This window comes from Coffea arabica, chromosome 10e (assembly GCF_036785885.1).
Source record: "Coffea arabica cultivar ET-39 chromosome 10e, Coffea Arabica ET-39 HiFi, whole genome shotgun sequence".
NCBI classification, from domain to species: Eukaryota; Viridiplantae; Streptophyta; class Magnoliopsida; order Gentianales; family Rubiaceae; genus Coffea; species Coffea arabica.
In genome coordinates, this window is record NC_092328.1 from 42174332 (window position 1) to 42198077 (window position 23746).

The window sequence follows — 23746 nt, forward strand, 5'->3', positions numbered from 1 at the left end:
ATTCAGCAGCGATACACCTTTAGTATATATATTAGGATTAATCTTTCTAACACTGATAGTGTATCTACCGTCAATATTTGATGAATGACAACTATGCAAATTTTGAATTTAAAATCCAACTTTTATACATGTGTCATAAATCCGATGGTGATAGCATATACACTGTCAGTATATAGAAGATTTACTCTATGTATTATTACCTCTAGAAATGAGTAGAGTTCAAGTATAACTCAAAAAAAATTTCACTTTTAAAAAATAGCTAACATCTGTGACTTCTCTTGTAATAGATGCCAATTGGGCACCTGTTAACCAAACTATTAATTAAAAACTAATTGCACAACAAATGACTTTTGTTCATCCATCAAACACCGATTTTCCTAACTCCATTAAACCTATGTCAAGCACTAATTTTTCTTTAACTCTGTTGAACCTATTTTGCCCCCTACCCGCCCTCCCCCCGAAACTAGCATTCTGGGTCCATCCCTGGCTACCTAGTGCTAGTCCCCTTGCCATCTCTTGACTCGCGGTTGGCGTGGATAGGGTAGTGAATTAATAGTTATTTCGGAGTAGTTATTTGAAAGAATAAGCAACAGTTTCCTCTTTTCTTTTCCCTTTTCTTAATTATCCTTTTTGGATTTTAATTTTTTGAATTTTTTTAGAAGAATATATTTTAACAATATGATGTATGTTTAGTTAAAAAAAATGATTAAAAAATTGTGTCAAAAATATTCTCAAATTTTTCTACCAAAACTTGCAATCCAAATAGTTTTCTTTTTCCTCAGGAGATGTACGAGGACTACAATTACTAGAATTTCGACTCAATATTGTGCTATTTCACGAAGTGCTTCATAAATCCCTTTGTCCATACTTGGCCACAATTCACATGTCACAATCTGCACTTACTTTTCTTTTCGACAAACCAAATGAGGCCTAGTGGAAATACTAACGTTTTGAGGGGTCAATTAGTTATTTCGTTAATCCACAACGGCCATCGTCACGTTATCCCCATTGCGAAGGCGGGAAATATTTTTGTCAAATTCACACACTCTTTCTCCCACTCAGCCTCTCCTCTCTCAATACATAAATTTCTAGGGTTTAATAATTCATACGAAGATTAATCTTGTAAGATCAGAAAACCTTGGAACAGAGCAATGGCGGCAGCCGAGTCTGAGGCTGAGGCGCAACAACTCATTTCCCGACTTGGCAAACAACTTAAAGCTTCCAAAACTTGCCCAAACAAAGACTCCCTTGTCAAATGGCTAAAAGTAATTACCTGTCCTCGAGTACTCTTTATTCACTTTAGCTGTTGGGCAGATTGATTTTATTTTATTTTTTGTGGTATATTTTACATTTTGAAGTTAATTATCGCTTTTACGGTTGTGGGTTTCTCTGGGTTAGTTGAATTTTTTTGAGGCGGTTTCATTTGGGTTAACTTTGTTGTGATTTATGGGGTAATTAGTTGATTGTATTTAATTTTTTTTGCGGTATATTTTACATTTTGAAGTCAATTATCGCTTTTACGGTTGTCGGTTTCTCTGGGTTTTGTTGAATTTTTTTTTGGGGGCGGTTTCATTTGGTGAACTTTGTTGTGATTCAAGGGGTAATTAATTGATTTTAGGTTTCTTAGCTTCTATTTGTTTAGAGAATCGTGGGAGAAAGTGAGGGAGATCATGTATAATTCTGGACTCTAGAACACAGCGCGCAACTTAAATTGGTGAAACTCAGTGGGCCTAAAACATGTTTAAGCGTATTTACTTGGGGGATGTGGGTATTGATGTTTACCCTAATCTAATTGAATTCATTGCAGGAAGCTGTTATTGCTTTGGGAAAATTTAAACAGTTGAAATCACTGAATTCAGTAATACAACCTCTGAGTGATTCTCTTATTAAGCATGGCCTGCTTCAGCACAAGGATAAAGATATTAGAATTTTGGTGGCGACCTGCTTCTGTGAGATTATCCGGGTCTTGGCTCCAGATCCTGGTTTCAGTGATGATGTTTTCACGGTAACAGTTACATTACTGTGATTTGTTTACCATGTTCCCTTCACTTGTCTCCATTTTAATTTGTTAAGATCCCATGTATTGTCTTCCCCTTTGATGGGAAATCTTTCATATGTTAATGGGCAACTGATTCTCGTTGCAGGATATATTTAAACTTCTTCAAAGCATATTTGCGGAGACCGGTGATTACAAAAGCCCATATTTTTCAAGAAGGGTGAAACTGCTGGAGACAGTTGCTAAGCTGAACGTTTGTGTACTAATGCTGGATGTTGGATGCGAGGATTTAATTCTCAAAATGTTCAAAATCTTTTTCAGTGCTGCGAGGTTATATTTTCTTGTTTCATCTGTGTTTGCTCATGCCCTTCTTTTACCTGGAATCAGTGAGAACTATGTTGCTCTGCCTTTTGGGAAGGCTACGCATTTTATGCTTATAATTTTTGTTTAGACTTCAACAGTCAGTCACTAAAGAATTCATGGAGCACAACCAACTATATTGCATTCACAATAACACAAAGGAAAACAAATAAGTCAATAATTTCTACAAAAAATGACTAAAAAAAAAATTTAGGCTTGCAGGACGCTTGCACACAAAGGTTAGAAAATAAGTTTGGTAAGACATGCCAAGATTGGATTGTGCAGGAATCAGAGAAGCCCTTTCACAAATTAGAAAACTGAAACTAACATGAAACAATCAAATAACAAGTTTCAGTACCCTAAACCAAAGTTTTTTTTGCTTTTATGGGTTCTGCTTTGGGATTTAAGAATTCCTTACTGAAAGAAGAGTAGGGCCATGAGGGTTGGCTGGATAGGATTTCTTAAGGAAAGAATGGCTGGATGGGCTATCTTAAGGAAAGAAAACTCAAATTGGTAGATGAGATTCTTAAGGAGAGAAAACTCAAATTGGTAGATGAGATTTAAACTTATTGATGGATACAAAGTGTGCGAGGCTCTTAATAAGCTTGGCAGATTGGGGAAAATGTTACACAACTGCAGACTAAATAAGGTGAGACAGGATTGAGGTAAAGAGGGTTTCAAGTATCTGTGCAGAGTATAGCAAACTTGAAGTATGATTCTTGAAGTTGACTAGGAGACTTCAAAGAGTGATATCAGCTAGTCTGCATGCGGGAAACAGTTAGAGTAACCGGAATGGTAAAAATTTGAGAAGAGGATACACAGTATGTCATAGGCTATAAAGACTGTTTAAATTGGTGGATTGTGCTTGTAATCAGGCGATGAAAAGACTTTTACTGGTATATGATTGTTTACCTACCAAAAAGCTTCAAGGTGCAGTGGAAAAAATAAGATCTGAAGAGCTTTTCTGTTACTATTCTTTCTTATCCCATTAGTTTCATGCCCCAATCAAGGGCCCTTTTTTGTGTTAACCAGAAAGAGAAAATAGAAAGTTATGTTGCTGTATTGAATTTGTTGATGCCATAGTTAAGTGCTATAGATTCTTTAGAGCTGAAATTATTTTGGAACCGTTCAGCTGTCTTGAGAAAGGAAACATGTATCTGCTGTCATGTTTAATATATGCTTGAGATAGAGTTAGCTAAGAGAAGCATATGCTTATGGGTTTACCAAAGTGCCTTCACTTGTCATGTTTATATATATATGCTTGAGATAGAGTTAGTTAAGAGAAGCATATGCTTATGAGTTTACCAAAGTGCCTTCGCGAAAGCTTTGGTACCAGAAACCTATTTTGCAAGCTTTCTTATTGTAAAAATTTCCATTGGAAGAATATAATTCTCCAACCTATTATGACAGTTTATCTTTTGTTATCATCTGATCACAATTTTGAACACTTATGCATAATATAATTATCTTTTTTTTTTTGTAAAGGCTATATGTAATTATTAAGCTATTCTTTGACAATAGTTCAACTATTCCCTGCAGAGAGCAGCATCCTCAGAGTGTGATTAATGCAATGTCATCTATAATGGCTCGCATTTTGGAAGACAAATTGGAAGAGAAAGATCTCGAGTCACTCATTTTTCAGGAAAAATTTTCTGAGCCACTCTTGGATGTGATTATACAAAATCTTTTGAAAGAATCAAAGGCAAGTGTTAGCTACATGCTTTGCTTGTGTAAAATAGCATGATCAATGTCTTGTTGCAGTTTTGCTTTCTATATTTATGGCAATTGATTATATTTAGAACCATTTCAGATGATTTTGTATTTTTGTTAGTTGTAGTTGCATGTGAAAATGGATGAAAAAATAGAGGTTTATACCAACATAATATTGGCAGTTATCATATGCTTAGCATGCTCAAAGACATAATGGATATTCTCTACTTATCCTTGAAAACTGTTACCTATTCTGCTCATGGTTGTTTTACTTAAGCATGAGAGGACTTAAGATGATCAGAGATATTATGAGGTCTGGGCACCTGCTGCAGCATATTGAGAACTTTATGAATTACGAATTGAGTCTAATATCTACTCATGGACGAAAAGAGTAGGTGCATACCTACATGATACGTGCAAGCTTTTTTATTAAAACATTTTGGGAGGGTTCTTGATGGTTAGACTGCTTAATCAGGTGTACTGGAGGTACCATTTGGGGTTCTTTAGCAGATTATTTCCAAATCTCTGGCATAAAGTTGTTGGATTGTCTCCCTTTTGTACTCTTCTTTTAAGTTGTCTACTTTTATTCTTTTTAAGGATTTTCCTTTCTTAGAGTTTTAAAGTTCAGCATTTTAGCAGTCTTTGAACACTTTTTCCACTCTATCTTTGAGTATCAAATCAGGACCCTTAGTTCGACATCTCTCCTTTGGTCCAGCCAATGATGACCCTTTTGTGGACATATCAATAGTTATTAATTTGTTGAAACAGTTCTTTTTCAGAGCCATCATTAATTATTAATTGATGAAGAGCTGCTTTACCATGATTCTTCCCTTGCTTTGTTGTCATTTGTGATTGAACTTAAAAAATTTTGCTCTTGAAGCATTTGGTGACAAGTATTTAATTGCTAGTTCATTGGCTCATTTGGTGTTTGAATATTAAAGGCTTATTAGTAGATCAGTACTTCAGATACGTGGTTAAAAAGGGATTCCTTGCTTTAGTCTTGTTGCAGTTGCTTTTTAAATCAAACAGATAAATTGTCTGATAGCTTAACTAATTCTCATATTTAGCCGTACAAAAGTTACTCAGAAGGTTATTAGATGGTCTTTATAATAACGAGTCACTGTAGAATTTGTTTATTGCAATATTTCCTGTTTAGTAGTATGGATTAATACCTTTTCTCTTTGGTGATTTATTTATGTCTCTTGCAGGGTGGATCTGGTGGCTTTGCTCGGCTTGCTGTTTCTGTCATTCAGAACTGCAATGAAAAGCTTGAACGCTGTATTTGTACATTTTTAAGATCTTGTATTTTGAACAGAGAAAGTATTGGGAGTGAACTTAAAGAGTGGTACCATGACATTCTCTACGAAATCTTCCGGAGTGCTCCTCAAATGCTTGTTTCTGTAATCCCTAGCTTAAGCCATGAATTACTCGTGAGTCATTTTCCTTTCTGAGTAGCACCTTTCACTATGCAAAGGGGATAGATTTTGTTGGTAACTGGTATCCTACTAGAGATTACTCAGTCATCATATTGTGACTGCATTATCTTTCAGAATCATTTACCAATCTGTATATCATGATAATATTTTTGTCATTCCTCTTGATGCTTTAATTAATCGTTTGTGTAATATGATTTGCAGACAGATCAGGTTGATGTCCGTATAAAAGCTCTTAATTTACTTAGAAAATGTTTTTCTTTGCCTGGCCACAACATTGCTGAGGAGTATCACAACCTTTTCATGGATTTTCTGAATAGATTTACGGATAAGTCTGCTGAAGTAAGGTTATGTGCTCTTTCATGTGGTAAAGCTTTGTACACTAACAATCCATCTGGGACAGGATCATCACAAATTCTCAGTAAGCTTTGAAAATTTGATTGTTCTGCTGCATTTCATGAACATTGTTCTGCTATCTGAGATAATCTTAAGCCTTTTATTTTCTTTTTTTTTAATCTTTTTTTTTGTACATTCTTTGAAATGAGCAGCAGAGCTGGAGAGTCGACTCTTAGATTTTGATGATAGAGTTCGAATGCAGGCTGTGAGTATTGTGTGTGATGTAGCAAGATTACAAATAGGCTCTGTTACTAATGAACTAATAAGTCAAGTGGCTGATAGGCTTCGTGATAAGAAGGTTACATCTATTCCCACCTTTGCAGTTTCTGTTTAGGGTGGCGATTCTGATTATCAAAGAAATAAGGAGAAGACAGCTGATGATTTTTTTTTTTGAAAAAAAAAACAGGTATCTGTCAGAAAGAAAGCTTTGCAAAAGTTGCTGGAACTATATCAGGATTATTGTACAAAGTGTGTTGGAGACATCAAGATGCATTTTGAGCAAATACCTTGCAAAATTTTAATGCTTTGTTATGACAAAGACTGCAAGGAGTTCAGGTAAGGTCTATTCCCTCATCAATCTTTGTTAGATAAAAACTCATTGCTGTTTCAATACACATTTTTTTTGACTGAATTTTTTTAACTTTCAGGCCACAAAGCCTGGAGTATGTACTAGCAGAAGATCTATTTCCTGTTTCACTTTCAGTTGAGGGAAGGACAAATCACTGGATTTTTTTGTCCTCTCTTTTTACACCATTGCATGTGAACGCATTGAATGCCATTCTATCTCAGAAAAGAAGGTATTGGTCCCAAGTTGTTGGCTTAACTTAATCAAAAAGTATTTTCTGTATTCATGTCTTTTATGCTTTCAGGTTACGGAATGCACTGCAAGCTTACTTACATCTCCGGGTCCACAAGGAGGTATGATAGAATATTTAACTTTAAGCTAGCTAATTAGCAAGCTGTTAGTTCCTGTGTCGTCCTGCAAAATTCCTTTAGTGGGCCCTCATGACTTGAAGATTGATTACTTTTGAAGCTGTTCTCCTTAATTTTCTTTTCATAGTTATACGTAAGTTTGTGTGGCGATGAGGTTTATTTACTTTGCCTGGATAATTCTTGTTAATTACTTGATGACAAGCTCTGGATAATTGTTATTAGTTACTAGACAACAAGCGATTAGGATTATTTTGCATGTAGAGATGAAGATCTTTCCAGTGAATAAGAGCCTCTTTGAATCTTGAGGTTGTATCTACGAATCTCACTCTACAAGGCCCCCTCCCCTCGTGCAGGGTTCTCCAACAGACACAATTTATGGCACTGATTGCACATGAGAATCTGACACTATAGTCAATGTGATAATGCTTTCAAGACTTTGAGATCTCTTGTGAAATTTGTGAAAACTTATGCCTCGTTTTGGACATGAGTAGTATTGAATGTATAATCCTTCAGTGTCATAGTTTACTCCAGATTCTAGATGGAACTATTGTAATTGTGGATTTAAATACTTCATTCCATGGCATATATTACATCTGTAAATCAGATTGACCAATTTTACAAAAATTAGATTGCTCAAATTTCCAATGATTTATAAGCAGAGTTAAAGTATATAAGCACGTGACAATGTAATAGTAATGTCAAAATAACAATGGTTCTAAAAATTTGGAGATTTCAAATGAAGTTTGTATGTAGCTAGTGTTTTTGGATATGAATAATAGTGGATATATAACTCCCCTGTGCCATAGTTCACTCCAGATTCTAGATAGAGGCTACCTAGTTATGAATTTAAGCACTTCAGTCCAGTGTGTTTGTGCACATATAAAGCAGATCTTACAGATTAATATTACATTGCTGAAATTCCCCTGATTATACTCAGAATTAGAAGTTTTCATTGGAAAATGTTTAATGATAATTTCCTTAGACCAGAAATATGCTTCACCATGTTTAGATTGATATATCATGAGTGTATGCCTCTTGAAGGATGCAGTTTCAAATGAATTCACTAGTTTTTATTTGTTTGGATAAATGTTTCCATATGTTAAGTTCATTTTAGTTTAGTGAGTTGGACAATTGATCATTAATTCAACTACTGAGTGTTGATGTGAGCCTACCAAGTGATGACTTGCTTTGGAGCATACTTATATGAAGCTTAATTTTCTTTAATTCTGCAATTGCAATGTGCTGTGCATGTGATTTTGGTTACAGCTGTTTAAGAAGGATGGCATAGGTATGATTGCAATACTGGACCATGCATTTTGAAGCCAACATTCAGTATTAGCTCTCTAGATGCTGATGCCAACTTTCAGAATATATTAAAATTCTATTTGAGATTGAATTGCTGATGTTTCTCTTAATTGTTGCTGAAATAGTTTCTACTTTCCGAAATTGGAATGTTATCTTTCAAAAAGCATTAGGAATAGTTGATCAGGGTCCATTAGTAATCTTTAAATAGTTTTCAAATCAATACACTAAGTTGTAGTCCCATTGCTCTTCTCCTGTAGCCGTCATGTTCCACACTTGTGTCTTTAGAGAATTTATTCTCCACCTCTTAGTTCGGCTGATTATAAAACAAAATTTGGAAGGTGACAAGAAAAAATTGCGAATAGGTTAACAGTAAAAACGTGCAAAAATCAACATAAGAAGAGGACATTATTAGTTGGTATAACTGGTCTGATAATGTTTTACTTTCTTAAATTACAATTGGCACACCAGTTCCATTTTCTTAATTTGACTACTGCTAATAGCAGTCAGCACTTTTTTCCTTTTTTTGGCAAAATGGTACTTGTTTTTACTTCTTTTCTCTATGAATCACAAACATGAGAGCAAGGGTTTTATTGTTTGCACTATATTTTTCATATATCAACCCAATATATTCATTTTCTAATAGTTGTCTAAAATCTTATGCTTTTACAGGAGATAGGCTCTGACGAAATGGAAAGGAATACCAAAGCTTTATTTAAAAAAATGTCAGCTTTGTTTCCTGATCCTGCAGAAGCAGAAGAGTGCTTTTATAAGCTGAATCAAGTCAATGATAATGATATTTTCAAAATGCTGGCAGACATGATAAACGTTGGAGATGCTCTTTCTACTAGAGTAAGTTTGTCATCCTTGCAATTGGTTTTCTACTTTGCTTCTACTTGACTCTGTTTAATAGAGATCATGTCCACTTATTCATCCATAGAGCATAATGTCAGTGCTGTTGTGAGAATGGAGTTTTGTTTTTTAATAGGAGCTTTAGTATTCCAGAACTTGCATTGGCTTAAGAATACTCTGCTATTTTATTTTTCATCATTGATTATTTGACCATCTTGTAGAATAATTTTTCCATGATTGCTCCTAAATTTAAATCAGATGTTGTTGCTTTCGGAGTTCTAATTTTGAAATGATATTTTATTGTAATTGATGTTGGAAAATGACTTTAATTTGTGTTTTCGGGAATTGTATGAATGATGCAATAGGGTTAAACCATGATAAAAATCAGGAGATAAGAAAATAGAATTCATAGCTAATAAAATGGGATGGAAACATTGCAGACAAGTTTATTGCTGTACAGGATATCTTCTATTTCGAGCATAAATTTGATTCTTACAATACAAAGAGATGATAATCTGCTTAACTATTGCTGCTCAACATTTGCTTATCTTCTTAAGCACTGATCTTGAAACGGCTACTGTTAGCTTCTGAACATTTTTGGTCTTCCATATAAAAACTATTACTGGTAGGCAAATGATGAGAGTAGTTAAAATTTTCAACTGGTCCTTATTTTTTTATTTTGTATTAGCTTGTTTTATTTTTTTGACCTCTTTGTTTGTTTTTGTTCACCTTATGTTCTGGAGTCTTTTTTCCTCAACTTGTTCATTGGAGTAGATGTCAGGTATGGTACATAGCAGATCCGGTACAAATACCAACTGAAATGACATTCTCTTGCCATATGTTGGTTTGTTCCAGTGAAATGAATGGTTTCGGCAGAAAATGAGGATGTCTATACAGATTTCAGATGTTGCATGCTTTGTCTTACATTTACATGCTTTTCTTTTCTGTGACCAATCCTCATTTTGTTTTATTCACTGAAATTAAGAGAAGAGGACTTCCCTGTTGATTTATTACCAGACTTTAAAAGGCTTGAGCTATCCAAAATAGAAGCAACATGTTGCAATTAAGGAGCTTTTCAATAAGGTGGCCATTGTTTTGCCTGGACATAGCATTTAATCTGCATTGCAATCATGAACATGGCTACTAATGTTTGTTGTTCTCAGAGCAGATCACTTATGTCTCTTAGCATTTAGAAACATGAATGTATTATTGAACAGTCTCCTGTAGTTAGTAGAGACAAAACTGCAGTCAAGATTTTTTTGGGGATTTATCAAATAGGGTAAAAGTTTATGGTTTTCTGACTTTGAGATAATTAAAGCATGAAACTTTGAAATACTGCTTATATGCAAGGTCAAAGTCTGCTAGTATGCTGCACCATGATATCCGAGGCTAAGGCCAATCAAGCTGCTGAGGTCTCTTTGGGCTTTGTTGCGAGGTTATGGTAATGCATAATTGTAGCAAGGCCATTACACTTGAATCTGAATGTTTTTCAGTAATGTGTGATTGCTACTCTACAAATTTGTATAAAAAGAAAGAATTAATGTTATATACACTCTTGAGTGTAAAGATTTTTTATGCTAATAGGTATAGGTGTATGATACATTGACAAAAAGTGAATTTAAAATTTGAACAGTAATGATGTAGCGTTCATCTAAACCTGCTTGTGTAAAAAAATCTTTACACTGACAGTGTATAAAAATTAATCCCAAAAAGAAAACAAAGAGAAACAAAAAGGAAGAAAGAGAAAATTGTAGTGGAAAATGTTTTGGTAAAAGAAGCATGCAAAAATAGATTCAAGACTCCTTGAAAATTATTGGCATACTTTAAAGCAATCAAAGTTCCAAAGCAAACAGCAAACAAGAATATCTTATAGTTAGGATGGCATAGACCTGGCAAAACAAACCCAAAGCCAGCAATCTGCTAAACTCAGCTGAGAAATTTGGAAGGTTTTATGGGTTTAGTTTGGCTTTGAGTTTAGTTAGGTTGGGTTGCTTATATTGGTTTGTGTTTGTGCCTGTTGAATATCCAATTTTTAAACCAACTCATTTACTCAACACAACAGAATACCATCAGCCCTAAAACGAAATAAATAAATAAATAGATAACATCTCAGCCTTTTCCCTCCTACAGCAGCTTTCCTTTTGTGGCTCTAGTAGTGGCTGTACGGCCATCCAGTCTTTCATTCTGATAGCACTTGAGAGAAACTAGACATACTATGTTCATCTATTGTTATAGATATATTTGACAACGACATTGATTATACAACTTGCTATGCTTCATTAGTATTTGAATGTTCAAGCCTTAGATCTTAAATGTTTTATTTAGATTTGAGAAAAAAATTACCAATGGATTCTTTCTTGGGTTTAAAAAAGCTATGTGTAGAATTTGTGAGTTTTTTGCTCAGTGGCAGAGAGAAGATAATGGTGCCCAGATTATACACCCCCATTGTATGTGATTTTGGTGATTTTTGCTTCATTGTGACCACAGATTTGTTATCTATGCCAAAGTCGGAGAGTGATTTTGATGTCCTGGAAAGGGACGGACAACTGTCACAGTGAGCAACAGTCGAGGGGAAGGTAATTGGAGATGTTAGTTGTATTTTGAGGTTAAGCTGTGGCTGTGAGGTTTTTCTGGTGAAGAAGAAAACAGAGATGTAAAACAAAAAGTTTTGATCATTATTGGCTTTTGTGGGTTCAAATGACCCAAAGATGAACTGATGCAATGTTAGTCCCCTAACCAGTTGGGCAAGGTGGGTTATGATCCATTTTTCGAAAACCCACTTCTGGTCTGTCAAGTACAATTGGATGCACCCTATTGCCATCACAAGGATGGCAGCAAGAATTGCAGAAGAAATACTGGAAAATGTGATTAGTAACAATATTTTGGAACAAAAAAGCAGCAGCATTAGCCATGCAATGAAATAACAAAAAGCAATAAATAGTGTGGGAGGGATGTTTAGTTGTCTAGAAGAAGGGAGGTACAGGCAGGGGGATCTGTGGGTTATTGTTACTGTTGTAATTGGAGTGAAAGAAAAAGGAGAACTGGACACTGGGATGGATCTAATTAGTGGGATTCTGCCTGGAAAAAGAATTGGAAGAGCAGGAAGAAGAGGAGAGGTATTCAGAGAGAAAAATACAGCATTCAGGTGGCCTTTTTGGGGCAAGGGGACTGTACTGTTTTGGCATTTAGGAAGCTTTTTTCAGTTATCCAATTGAATCTGATTTTTGAATCTTCAACACCCTTGATTGACGATTTAAGCAAATTGTCAGTCAACTTAGATTCTTCAGTGTTTGCTGCAACTGCAAAATGGGGTGTAAGCAAATAACAGTCAGTAATGTAAGTGGGACTAACTAAAACAAGCACAATTGTCAAGAGGTGCATGTCTCGTATGTTCTTCTTAAGTGGTTAGACTTGTATTCACTAAAATGACACGGCATTTTTCTGTGGCCATAGCAATTTGGTTTGATTTATGCTGTCAGGAAAAGCTCTATTCATTAAGGCTTAGCTGTTTTGGAGGTTAAGAACTTCCTAATTTTATGGATTTATCCCCTGTGCTTCATCATATGCAGGTTTGTTCGTAAGAGATTGAGCTTTAATCCAAAAATTGTATTTTTATGAGGTTGACATGAGCTGTAGAAGGCTAATGGCTAAAATCTTTGATATCTAAGTCAATATATACTTTCCATGATCTAAAATTCTGAGTTTGCTGAGCTATTTGTCTCCGGTGTTGACATGATAAAGCCCTTATGTTATTGCCTTTCCACTCAGTTAGAGATCATCTTCCCTGTATGCTTGCGTTATGAATTTGATATAAATTTGACTCCAGAGATGACTTATTATCTGTTCATTAAGGATTCTGGCTATGGTTGCAATTCTTTTTTGCTTGTTGTCAAGTAGCTCTTGCCTAAGCAACCTTCCAAGATCCACTTACTTTTCCTCTTTGTGCCGAATTTTGACATGCCTTTCAAAATTTAACAGGATTGAATGGTATTACTATTACATTTAACAGTCATGTTTGAGATATCCTTCTATTGGTTTCCATTAAAATAGGGAAGGCGTGTTTACCTTCTAAGAAATTACTCTTGTTTATTCCTGTAAATCAGTAGGGTATAAACAAGAACTGAAAAAGATTGCTACTGCTTGTCGCTTTGTAAGATGTAGCCTAACAGAGATGGATTCTTTGATTTGGCCTTTCAATATTGGTGTTCTTTTTTTTTTTTTTTTTTAAACCCTCAACTTTCTTTCTGCATGTGCTCTGATTTGATATTATGTATCAAGTTCAGCTTTTTCATCTCTAGTATCGACCTCTTATCTTGTGTTTTTTCTTCCAGGATAACCTTCTGAGGAAGATTGGAGACCAGAGTCCACTTTTTGATTTCTTGAGATTGCTGTCATCCAAGTGCTCGTTAAACATATTTAGTTCTAGGCATGTCAGCTGTATCTTAGACCATCTTACTTTTGATAAGAGCATTCGCAATACAAAATTGGACTATTCTCCTCTGCTGCTTCTTTCAGTAAGTTGGATTGCTCATTATACAACTTAAGTTGATCTCTTTCTTCTTTATGTAGCTACATGGTGCTGCACTTATTGCCTTTTTTTATATCTAAAATTTTTGTGGTGTCTCACTGGACATGAACAAGATGCGGAGGTAAAAGATATTAGGTTTTCATCCTTTCCTTCAATCAATTCTCAATCAAGCGCAAATTTGTGATTCAAGCATAAACGATTAAATTCACAGAGTACCACAATGCCCTTGTCCAAAGAGGGGGAAAAAAGGTTCCAGTCAATTGATAGCCAAAAAGGAAAAAGATTGCAGTAGAATTACATTTAGTGTTGTTAAAGTACCTATATCTGCCTGTGTTACCACATTGCAAACTTTTAATATCTCCTTATGTGAAACTGGTTGCAGAGAACCTGTCTTGATTGGTTGAGTATAAGCATACTTTTGGAAAAAAATGACCAGGACCTTGAAACGCTAGTGCATTTGTGAGAAGTAAGTTTGGTGTCTGTTTTAAAGCTTAGTGTTTTGACAATTAAATTCTCCTTTAATTGAGAACTTCATAACGATATGAAAGAATGGAATTCTAGTTTGGAAAATAATGCACCTGACAATCCACGCAATGCAGATATGCCCTACCAACTTGGTGTGTTATACAATGTTTGCAACCTTGTTGCAGTGACAAAGTCTATGTAGTATACTGTATGGGAATTTTTTTTCCCAATATGAATGCAGAAGGTTTGGCTGTAGCTTTATATGCTTCCAGTTAACTAAGAAACCTTCTACTGAGTTTCCACTCATGTAGAATGATAAAGTAGGAAATATTATCCTGTTCCAATTAAACTTTTTTTTTTAATAAAATTGATGGAGTAAGGGGCAATGTAGAAGCACAAGCAAGACGCTTGAGTTATTGGAAGTAGTCACTCTAATTCTCATCTAGCAAGAAAAGTTTTTGCCTTTTAAGTGAAGTGACAGGCAGTAGATTATTTCTTAATTTTCCAACAATTGGACTAGTGGATGCAGTTTCCAGGGTCTAGAAGAGTTATGATGGTGGCAAATATTTCCTTTACACACTGTTTCAAGATAATTCTCAATAGTTGTTGGAAGTACTCAAGCATAAGGAGTGTATCTGCAATTAAAAAGCCTTGCTATCAAAGAGTTTTTTAATAAGCAGAAATAAGCGTCTCACTTAAATTCATGTGTAATTTTAACCACAATAGCCTCCAGATCAGCTACAAGGGAACAAGGGCTCAGATAAATGGGGAATGGATCTAATTGGTGCAGTTGCATGACAATCTCATAGTTACTGCTGTCTCTCATTGGGTAAAATAGGGGAATCCTGGAACAGCAGTAGCTAAATGGGATGCTTTTTTCATACTATCTTTTGCACATAGCCATGCATGCATAAGAAGTAGATGTATAAGCAAAAGATGTAATTTCTATAGATTTGCCACATATATGTATTTTGGTTTATCCTTTGGTTATTAAGGATGGAAAGAAGACCTGTTTTGGTCTGTTCTACTGGACTCATATAATGATATTCCAGCAGTATGTCTCATGCACTAAAGTCAAATTTTCGTTTACCTTGTATAGGCTATTATCAGTGCTTTTCCCTCACTTCTTAGAAGTTCTGAAGAGAAGTTCCGGCAATTGTTAGCTGATGAAGATATCCCTTTCAACGAGCAGCTTATTCAGTTTCTAGCAAAAGAAGGATCAAATATTTCTATCAAGCTGAGGTAGGGTTTTCCCGTCTTAATGTCATTGTGGCATTTGGTAAGATGTACACTGCGGTATAATGGGTTTTATAGTTATTATCTTCTGTAGTTTACTTTTCATTTGAACTCAAAAAAATATTTTCCAGGAAGATAGCTTGTTGAGATGCATATTCTAATAAAATTTGTTAAAAAAAAAAACAACGTACTAACTGTTTATTATCGGAGTGCTTCTATTTGTTAAGAGTATTTTTTATTTTTAAACAGGAAGTGTATCCCCATCCAGAATGGACATGTGATTACTGGCAAATTTTCTAATGCAAAATTGTGTGTGTGTGAGAGAGAGAGAGAGAGGGGGAGAGAGAGAGAGAGAGAGGCAGACAGAAACAGAGAGTCTACATGCATGAGTGTGGGTAAGCTATGCTTATTTGAAAAGCAGTCCTGAATTCCAGTTGAGAATTTTTGTTAATTGGCAGAAAGAAGAGGTCCACAAACACAAGGCTTATTACTCTATCTGTCTGTCTATCTTTTGGATGTTTATGTTACTTTAGACTATTAGTTCTGTATTGTCCTTTTTGTTACTATTTTGATTGGTTATATGGAATTTATCCATGTAGTGATTGTTACAATTTTTTGGAGAGGGTGCGCTTGGAAGGGACTCAAGCAGAGGCTAAACTTGCTGTGTCTGCAATTGCAGCTTTAAGTGATTCTTCTGAGGAAGTCATTGTCCCAAATTTGTGTAAGGTATTGTCTATCTCATTTTCTGTATGTTGATGCAGTTTTAAGTCATGTAATCAGCATAGGAACTAAACTAAGGTGAGTGACCTGTTTGGCCTAGAATATTCATTGCATAATAAGATATGTACTTTTGGGGCTTTGTTTCATCAACTAAGCCTAGTTCTCTGCTGTAGTATGATTAGAAGCATGAATTTTGGTAAACATCCAGATCTGATGAAATCTCATGCATTCATGCATTTACTTAATACACGAATGGATGAATTAATGGATAAACTTCATGCACTTGTTTTATCATGCTTTTGCATTTTTTGTCTTTGATGCATAAATTTTCTCTTTATGACATTGTTAAAGTAGGTTTTTTATTTTATTTTTTTCCTTTTTCCTTTTTATGAGGCAATCTGGTTCTTGTATGCCATGAACAGGCATCATATGTCAAACATCATCAAGTTCTGTCGGTTCAAAGTGTTGCAGATAGTATATGCAGTTTATCTTGTTGATGCAGTTGTCCTTGTATTTTATGTTTTATGCAACCAAGTTGTTGACCTACAACATGATTGCAACCTCTTTGTTCTTAAAGAGATGATGCTATACTTGATAGTAGTGTTGAAAGGAAAAAAAAATAATGAAAGTTATGGAGGAATTAACGGGCAGTAAAATGATTTTCAAAATACTAGTATAGTAGATGGGCTTTCTTAATCTACTTCATTTGGCGAGATTATGAGAACTTGTGTTTTTGCTCTCACCTATGGCAGCATCGCGAAAGACAAAACTTTGACCCACTTGGCCATATTAGGTCTGCTATGTATGTGATGATTTTTTAAGTTTTTGTTATGGTAGTGCCTTTCTGGGTCATTCCAGTTGGTATTTGATCAGGCTCCATGTGGTTCTATGATAACATTAACTGGGCCTCTCAGGGCTTCAATAAGGCAAGTTATTATGCGAGTAGGGGTCATTGCATTTCGTATTAAGTTAGCATCTGTGTGGTCTTTGTGGGGATTAGCAACAACTTTCTGGGTGTCAACAAGGAAAGTTGTTAAGCTAGTGCAGAGGGTTGTCCCCCTTTAGTTTAAGCTCCTGACATGACCATTGTGTTAAAAGAAACAGTGTTTGAACTGTTTTATACACTGTTGAGGAGGGTTAAGGTATGTATTATGAACACTGTCAGATATATATTAAAATAAAAAATGGAACTTTTAGTACTACCTTAAATTTTGAAAATACACCAGTGAACTTTTAAAGTTTGTTGTCATTATACATCGAGATAAACTCAGGAAAATTACAGTTTTGGAGTATTAGAACAAACTTTTAAGTTTATTGTTCTCAACATATATTAAGATAAACTGAGCTGAGAAATCTAAATCTGGCATCTTACTGATTTTTTCATGTGAATGCTTTTTGGAATTTCATGTTAATGGTGGATTAAGGTTTACTAGTGAAGGAGTTTCAGTCAGGCCTTCAGAATATTTAATCTTCTGTTTAGTAATTTTAACTTGACGCACAAACAGAAGTGATCTTAATTTTCAAGAACTTTGGGTTCTTTCAGCTGTGGGCTCCACTGAAACTAGATTCAAACTGATTCAGACCCAGATTACTGGCATGGAACAAAATGAGATACCATTTCTAATTTCTTTCTCCACAGAACTTGTCATTGCACTACTGCAATCTTTTATTCTCTCTCTCTCCCCCCCCTATATCTGAAGCATTTTGTGTCTGCCATGTCTCCCTATCTGCCTTCCATATTTGGGCCAAATAATCCTTTTGTCTTAATACTGGGCAATAGTGGGACCCAAACCCATGATGCTTGTGCCATATCTGAATCATCAGGGAAATCTTTGGGGCAAGTATTATTGGGAAGTTGACTCGTAATTTTGGAACTCAGACTTCTCAAGTAAATTAATCATGTTCTTCTCATTATTCATCTGCTATTATGCTCACAATAATTATGCATATTTGTCTTGTTCTTATTTGTCAGACTTCTTGTACTATCAAGAAACATAGTGAACAATGTTTAAAGAGTTCTTTGACTAGTGATGCCAACAAATCTGCCAATTCAAACTTGACACTATCTAAGAGTGCTGATGCATCAAGAATTTGGATAGAGGGTTTACAGAAAACTTCGCATCAGGAGGTTCATTCTGGAGGGACTGTTGAAGTGCACAATGAGTCCTCTGTCGATAATCAGCATGAAATACATGCAAGTGTAATATCTGAATCCATCATGAGTAAAGAACGAGTTGGATCTTCTTGTGACTCTGTAGCAACAAAACCCACATTGGGCTTGAAGGAAGACTTTCCAAGCTGTTTACAAGAGAGGGACATGAATATGACATATAACAGCAATACTGATAAAGTTGCCAAATTGTCAACAGCCAACCACAAGAAAGTTAATTTAGCCAAGGTTTGTGTATTATTTAACTCTAAAATGACTAGAAAAAATTTTTTGGGCTAAGTGCCTGGAAAATTATGTTCTGTCTACAATTGTTGATTGTCCTACTGTGATTTGTCGGACTACTATAGGAAAACAAAGACAAGGGTGAAGCATCAGATGTTGAGCACCGACAAATGCGAGCTTCAACTCATTATAGGTGAGAACCTGCAGGTGAAGTTGCTCAGTTGTGAAACACTGTCCTGTCTTTATGTAACAGACTTCTCGTTCTTTTACTTCTTAATTAAAACGCGGCTAGTCTGGTGAATTTGATACCACCAAATTTAGTAGGCAATCAGGATGAATTGCCAGTTGCTTGGTTTAATACACAAATCAATTCTAACATCCGTTGATTTAAACCAATTAAACATATGATAGCAATAATAATCTATTCATTGGGACTGAGATCTTAAAACCAAATATCTCCTTTGATTCCAAATTTTAGTTCAAGAGTTTGAATTTAACTATTTTGGTTGACCTAAAATGACTTGTTTGACTGAAGCATTGACTTGTTCAGCATTTGCTGAAAATACAAAATATGCCAAGCACTAAACTCAACAAGACACAAAGGAAACATTGAAGCCTAAATTTAACATTGAACACTAAAAAGAAGTATATATGACCTTGGGCCAGGCCAAAGCTTCTTTTGAATAACGTATATTCTGTCTTAGCCTAAAAACTTCAGTAGTGCACTAGAGGACCATTATTGGTCCTGGTTTGGATTTGGATTGGTCCAGTTCCATTGATGTAAAAAACAATATAAATTTAGTGCTAGACCTGTTCATAAGATCCAACCCATATTTGATTAATAGGTTTCACAAGTAGATTGGTTAGATCTGCTTGTTGCCCTGTGACAAGGAGCATACCTGATTATGTATGTGTGTATTAGTTATCTTATGTTTATTACCCCTTAAAAGTATTTATAACTATTAGCCATTGGATTGCACCTCCAGTACTCTCTATCATTTAAATCTGTGAAACTCTACCCCCATTTATGGCATTTTGCAGCTTCTTCACCTATGCACCACATCCCAGTGCAATCTCTCTCTCTCATGTGCAGACAGACATATTCAAAAAGGACAATACACGATGTGTGTTTCTGTGTAAATATATAAAAAATTTGCTTATTCTGGGCTCAAGCCAACTTGCTTTAGGTGAGTTGGCCACCAAGTGAAGCATAAGGTGCAGGCCTGGCTGCAGGTCTGGGGTTCAAACCTCTGCGCCCTGCAGGAAAATCCGAAGGATGTACGGTAGTGCACCCTTTTGGTCCAGAGGTGGAAACTGCTCCTTGTAGCCCTCCTTTGCCTAGTTGGGCCCTCCCTTAGATAGGTTAGAGTAGGAGTAGGAGCAGTAGACTTGACGATTGACCAAAAGGAATAAAAAGCTTATTCTGGGCTCATATGTGCATATCTACCGTGGTTCTAGTAGTGCCTCTCTCACAGGAATAGATTCGTAACTTTGGAAATTTTGAACTTTCTTTCCTTATTGACACTTTAACTCAAGCGTGACTTTATGGAAAATCAGTTCTTGGTTTCTTTATGATCAATAATTCAGTATTTCACTTTTATTTTTTTCCTAATTTTGTTATTAATTATTTTTCCAGCTTCAGTTTTGGTGTGAATGGTCTGTTTGCAGTGAGATCACTTTCCTTCACTATAATGGTGTAGCAAAAATGTTAAAATAATTAAAGTGGATAATAGCCATAGTGACTCTTGATGAATATTAACTATCAAACTTGAGAATTGAGCCAAGAGTCCGCCTAATGATGGTGCTACATCTAAATATATTGAATCCTTTGAAATGGTTTTGGAGTGAACTATGGATGAATGTGCTCCATCTATCTGTGATTTATGTCACTGAAACTTTGTGTCATTGTGGTACTAGACTTTTCACATTGGTGGTTGGCCAACTTCACTGAACATCTAATACCTCAGTACCATATTTTGGGTATTACATTTCACCCAATGTGGGTCCAGCAAGGCATCTGCATGTTTTAGGACTGTAGGAATATGGACCGGATGATGCACATGTCAATCTATCTGATCTGGATCCTAAAAGATGTCTCGTGGATCGGCCTGCTTATATCTCTATCCGCTTATACGAGACCTTATTCTGTAAAACTGTAAAGTTAGATCCATTTTCCTTCTGATGGTGAATTAATGAACCAGAAGAATGTTCAATCTACATACCTCCATTGTTTTCCTCATTGGACTTTATTCATAAAGGGTAGCAAAACTCCACAACTTTTTTTTCTCTCTTTTCCTTTTTAAAAGACATGTATTGCTAGGATTATACCTGAAACTGAAGATTAAGACATTCCTTTAATATTGTGGACCCAAGCTTTTTATGCTATTCAGCTGCCTCTGCCCTCAAACCTATTTAGCCTTTCAGGTCATCTTCCTTTTATTTTCAGTTCTTTAATCACGTGTATAGGAATACCTGATTTGCAAAATCTTTACATTGTGGTTATCAATCTGAAATTTCCCTTGTATATGTATATGCTTCCACCTTACTGGAAAGTACCTTTGATATATTTGGCTTTGATTCACAATTGCTTACTAGTATTTTTGTTATTACAACTGTCATGGCTATAGGATGTATAGCTTGAATGGGTCCTATGAGAGATTATGTTTTTCCATATTATCCTTCATGATAGATGGTTGATTTTACCCATATATTTGTGTTCCACTGTCGAAAATATATTATTTTTAACAAGATTTGACATGGATGATTAAAGTTTCGCGGAATTGCTGTTTTGTTTTTGGTGGCCGTCTAGTCTAAGGCTTCTTTAAATAAAGGCGTAAGGAGAAGGTTCTCCAGAAGTAGAGCGAGAGAAAATCAATATGATATTTGCGTTGGTTTTTCCAACGAAACCTTACACTTTTTTCTTTCTCATTCGTGACTCTGGCTTTTATCCATCATCTTTAAAGTAGTCTGACATTTTTTTGGCTCTCTTCTTTTGGCATGGTCGAGATGGAATGATGGGGAGAACTCTTCTGTCCACAGCAAAAGGGAAACCTCTGGTGCATGTGACTCTGATTGCGAAGGAAACTCACTCAAGAAGACAAAATTTTTTGCTGAAGAGATTCCTCTGCCTGGTAATCTCTAGATATGTCTTAATTAAAATCACAATAATTCAATTTATCTTGAAAATTTATATAACATGAAAGCATCTTGTATAAAATTCAACACCTGTATCTCTTTTTTGTCAAGCCAATAACTTAACTGTTGTTGGCTCTGTTGGCCATTATTTTGTGGTGCTCCTCTACTGCTGCACTGCCGTCTGAACATTACTTATGTTTTAGTGTGCTTTAATACTATTTTCTTCTCTGTGATATATATCGGTCAATGTTCTTGGTCAACGCATGATACTTTGTGGAACTACAGTTTCCATTAGAGAGCAGCTAACAGGTTCTATTAAAAACTAAACATTACAGGGGAAGTTACGTTAAGGATTTTGAATAACTTTTGAAGGGTGCAGATAACATATTATGTTGGTGATATGGATACATAGTGTGACATCTCTGACTTCTAGCTGCAGAGAATACTAAGAAGATACGAAGATCAAAAGTTGCGGCATCTAAAGCCATCAATGTGAACAAGGACATGGTAAGGTTCTTCTGGCGTTTTTCTGTTTGTGCTTGATATGCTTCTAATATCCACAAGCTTCTTAAGATAAAGTTTTATTCCCATAAGTTAGCAATTTCTAATGACCACAGCTTCCATCTAAATAAACAATCTATATTGTTCGTCTTTGCGCAACAAACAACTAATCTCTACATCATATTTTGTGATGACTCTTGTGTTGTATCATTTCAGATTGCACGGAGGACTCGAAGACAGAAAGTTTAACTTGGTTAACTGTTCTATTAACGTTCTTGTCAGTAAATTGTTTGTCTCTATGCCATATGACATGTTTTAGTGAATTCATACTTTCACTATTAGTGCATATGTGCGACTTTTTCATCTTGTTTATGGAGCTCTGTCACAAATATAGTATCCCTAGGTTGGGATGCTCCTTTGTTATGTATTTCGTGTACAGATGATGCAGATTGTTGGAATTACTGTTGGATTTTAGATTGACGCCCAGTCTGAGGACTGAAAAGTTTTTAGCTGATTGAACAATTAACATTCCTTGTAATTGTTCAGTTGAAATTTTGTTTATCAAGTCCGGCCTTGGAACTCTACTTTGAGGTTAAATGATATGTGTACCCTCTGATTCTTTTCAATTTCATGAGGGGTATCTCTTCTTTTTGGTTTATGGAATGGAAAAGACTAAGCGGTAAGTGAAAAGCGGATGTAGGAATATAGAGTAAATATCCATTTCTAATGGTGTTAACACAAGGGGGGAAAAAGGCTTCGCATTATTGGGGTATTTTCTAAAAATTTTAAAAATCTCCCATCACCACCCCCTTCTTCCTCTCTCCTACTTCCTCTTCCTCCCTCTTCCTTCCCTCCCATTTCCCCTACTTGCAAAACCCTCCACCTCCCTTCCAGAAGCCAGTCACAATCAGAGCTTCTCATTGTGGGATGGGGAGGGTTTTTGGGGAAAGGGGAGGGGAGGAAGAGGGAGGAGGAGAAAGGAAAAAGGTATTTTTTAGTATTATTGAAGCCGATACGGTAAACATCAAACTGTCCGAGACCGGTATTGTTGTTATAACCACCCCAAGCCAGACCACCAATGTGCTTCTAAAAACCAAGCCAGCCTCTCCAACTGCCACCTTCATCATGGCTGCCGCCTGCCACAGCCTACTTTACAGGGCTAGGTACCTTTGACAATTCTACTATTGCCAGGATCCCTGAATGCCAAAACCATGCTTCCCACGCAAACAAAACGGTCATAAACCCAACCCTGCCTGCAGTGATTGGCACTGGCTTTCTTGCAAACTTCACCAGGAAATTCCGTAGCTTAGTCACAGCTGAATTTCCAGCAAACGTTCCACAGACCATGCAAAAGCGGTTTTTCTTCACCATAGGACTTGGATCGAGTCCTTGCCCTGCTAACAAAACTCGCCAATGATCAAATGGCACAAAATTTGCAGCTTCGGTTAACAATATTTCTTCCGCTCTCCCATCAACAGCTCTTCTGCAATCCTACTTCTTTGGGAAATCAGGTAAATCAAATGGTGTTTTCACCACTGATTTCCCAACCCCAACCCACAAATCCATTCAACTAAACTGGAGCACCGCCGAATAAAACACCAGTTAGCAATGCAACCCGGACTGTCGGGTTACAATTTAGTACGTGTTGCAAGACACTAGCATTCTGGGGGCAGAGAGCCATCCTTTTCACCTGCATGGTTTCAACTTCTTCATCGCTGGGGAGGGTTTTGGAAACTATGATCCAAACAATGACCCTTCCAAATTCAGACTAGTGGATCCAGCGGAAA

At 35.9% G+C, this 23746-nt stretch overlaps 1 protein-coding gene across 5 annotated transcripts; it reads left to right on the forward strand.

Annotated features, from left to right (window-relative positions):
• Positions 1-929: 929 nt before the first annotated feature.
• On the forward strand, positions 930-22543 carry LOC113712396 (sister chromatid cohesion protein PDS5 homolog B). Of its 5 annotated transcripts, none has more exons than XM_027235800.2 (19): positions 930-1265; positions 1808-2005; positions 2145-2326; positions 3896-4058; positions 5275-5496; positions 5704-5920; positions 6051-6193; positions 6302-6450; positions 6543-6692; positions 6765-6813; positions 8803-8982; positions 13314-13496; positions 15075-15217; positions 15811-15937; positions 17904-18329; positions 18449-18516; positions 21330-21454; positions 21892-21965; positions 22176-22543. In XM_027235800.2, exons 1-19 carry the CDS (start codon positions 1152-1154, stop codon positions 22206-22208), a joined length of 2946 nt encoding a protein of 981 aa, XP_027091601.1. In that variant the 5' UTR covers positions 930-1151; the 3' UTR covers positions 22209-22543. The 5 variants fall into 5 exon arrangements, 4 of the variants coding, with proteins under 4 accessions (XP_027091601.1, XP_027091600.1, XP_027091602.1 ...); XR_003453288.2 differs by having other exon boundaries at positions 931-1265; positions 6048-6193; positions 21794-21965; XM_027235799.2 differs by having other exon boundaries at positions 932-1265; positions 6048-6193.
• Positions 22544-23746: the final 1203 nt, after the last annotated feature.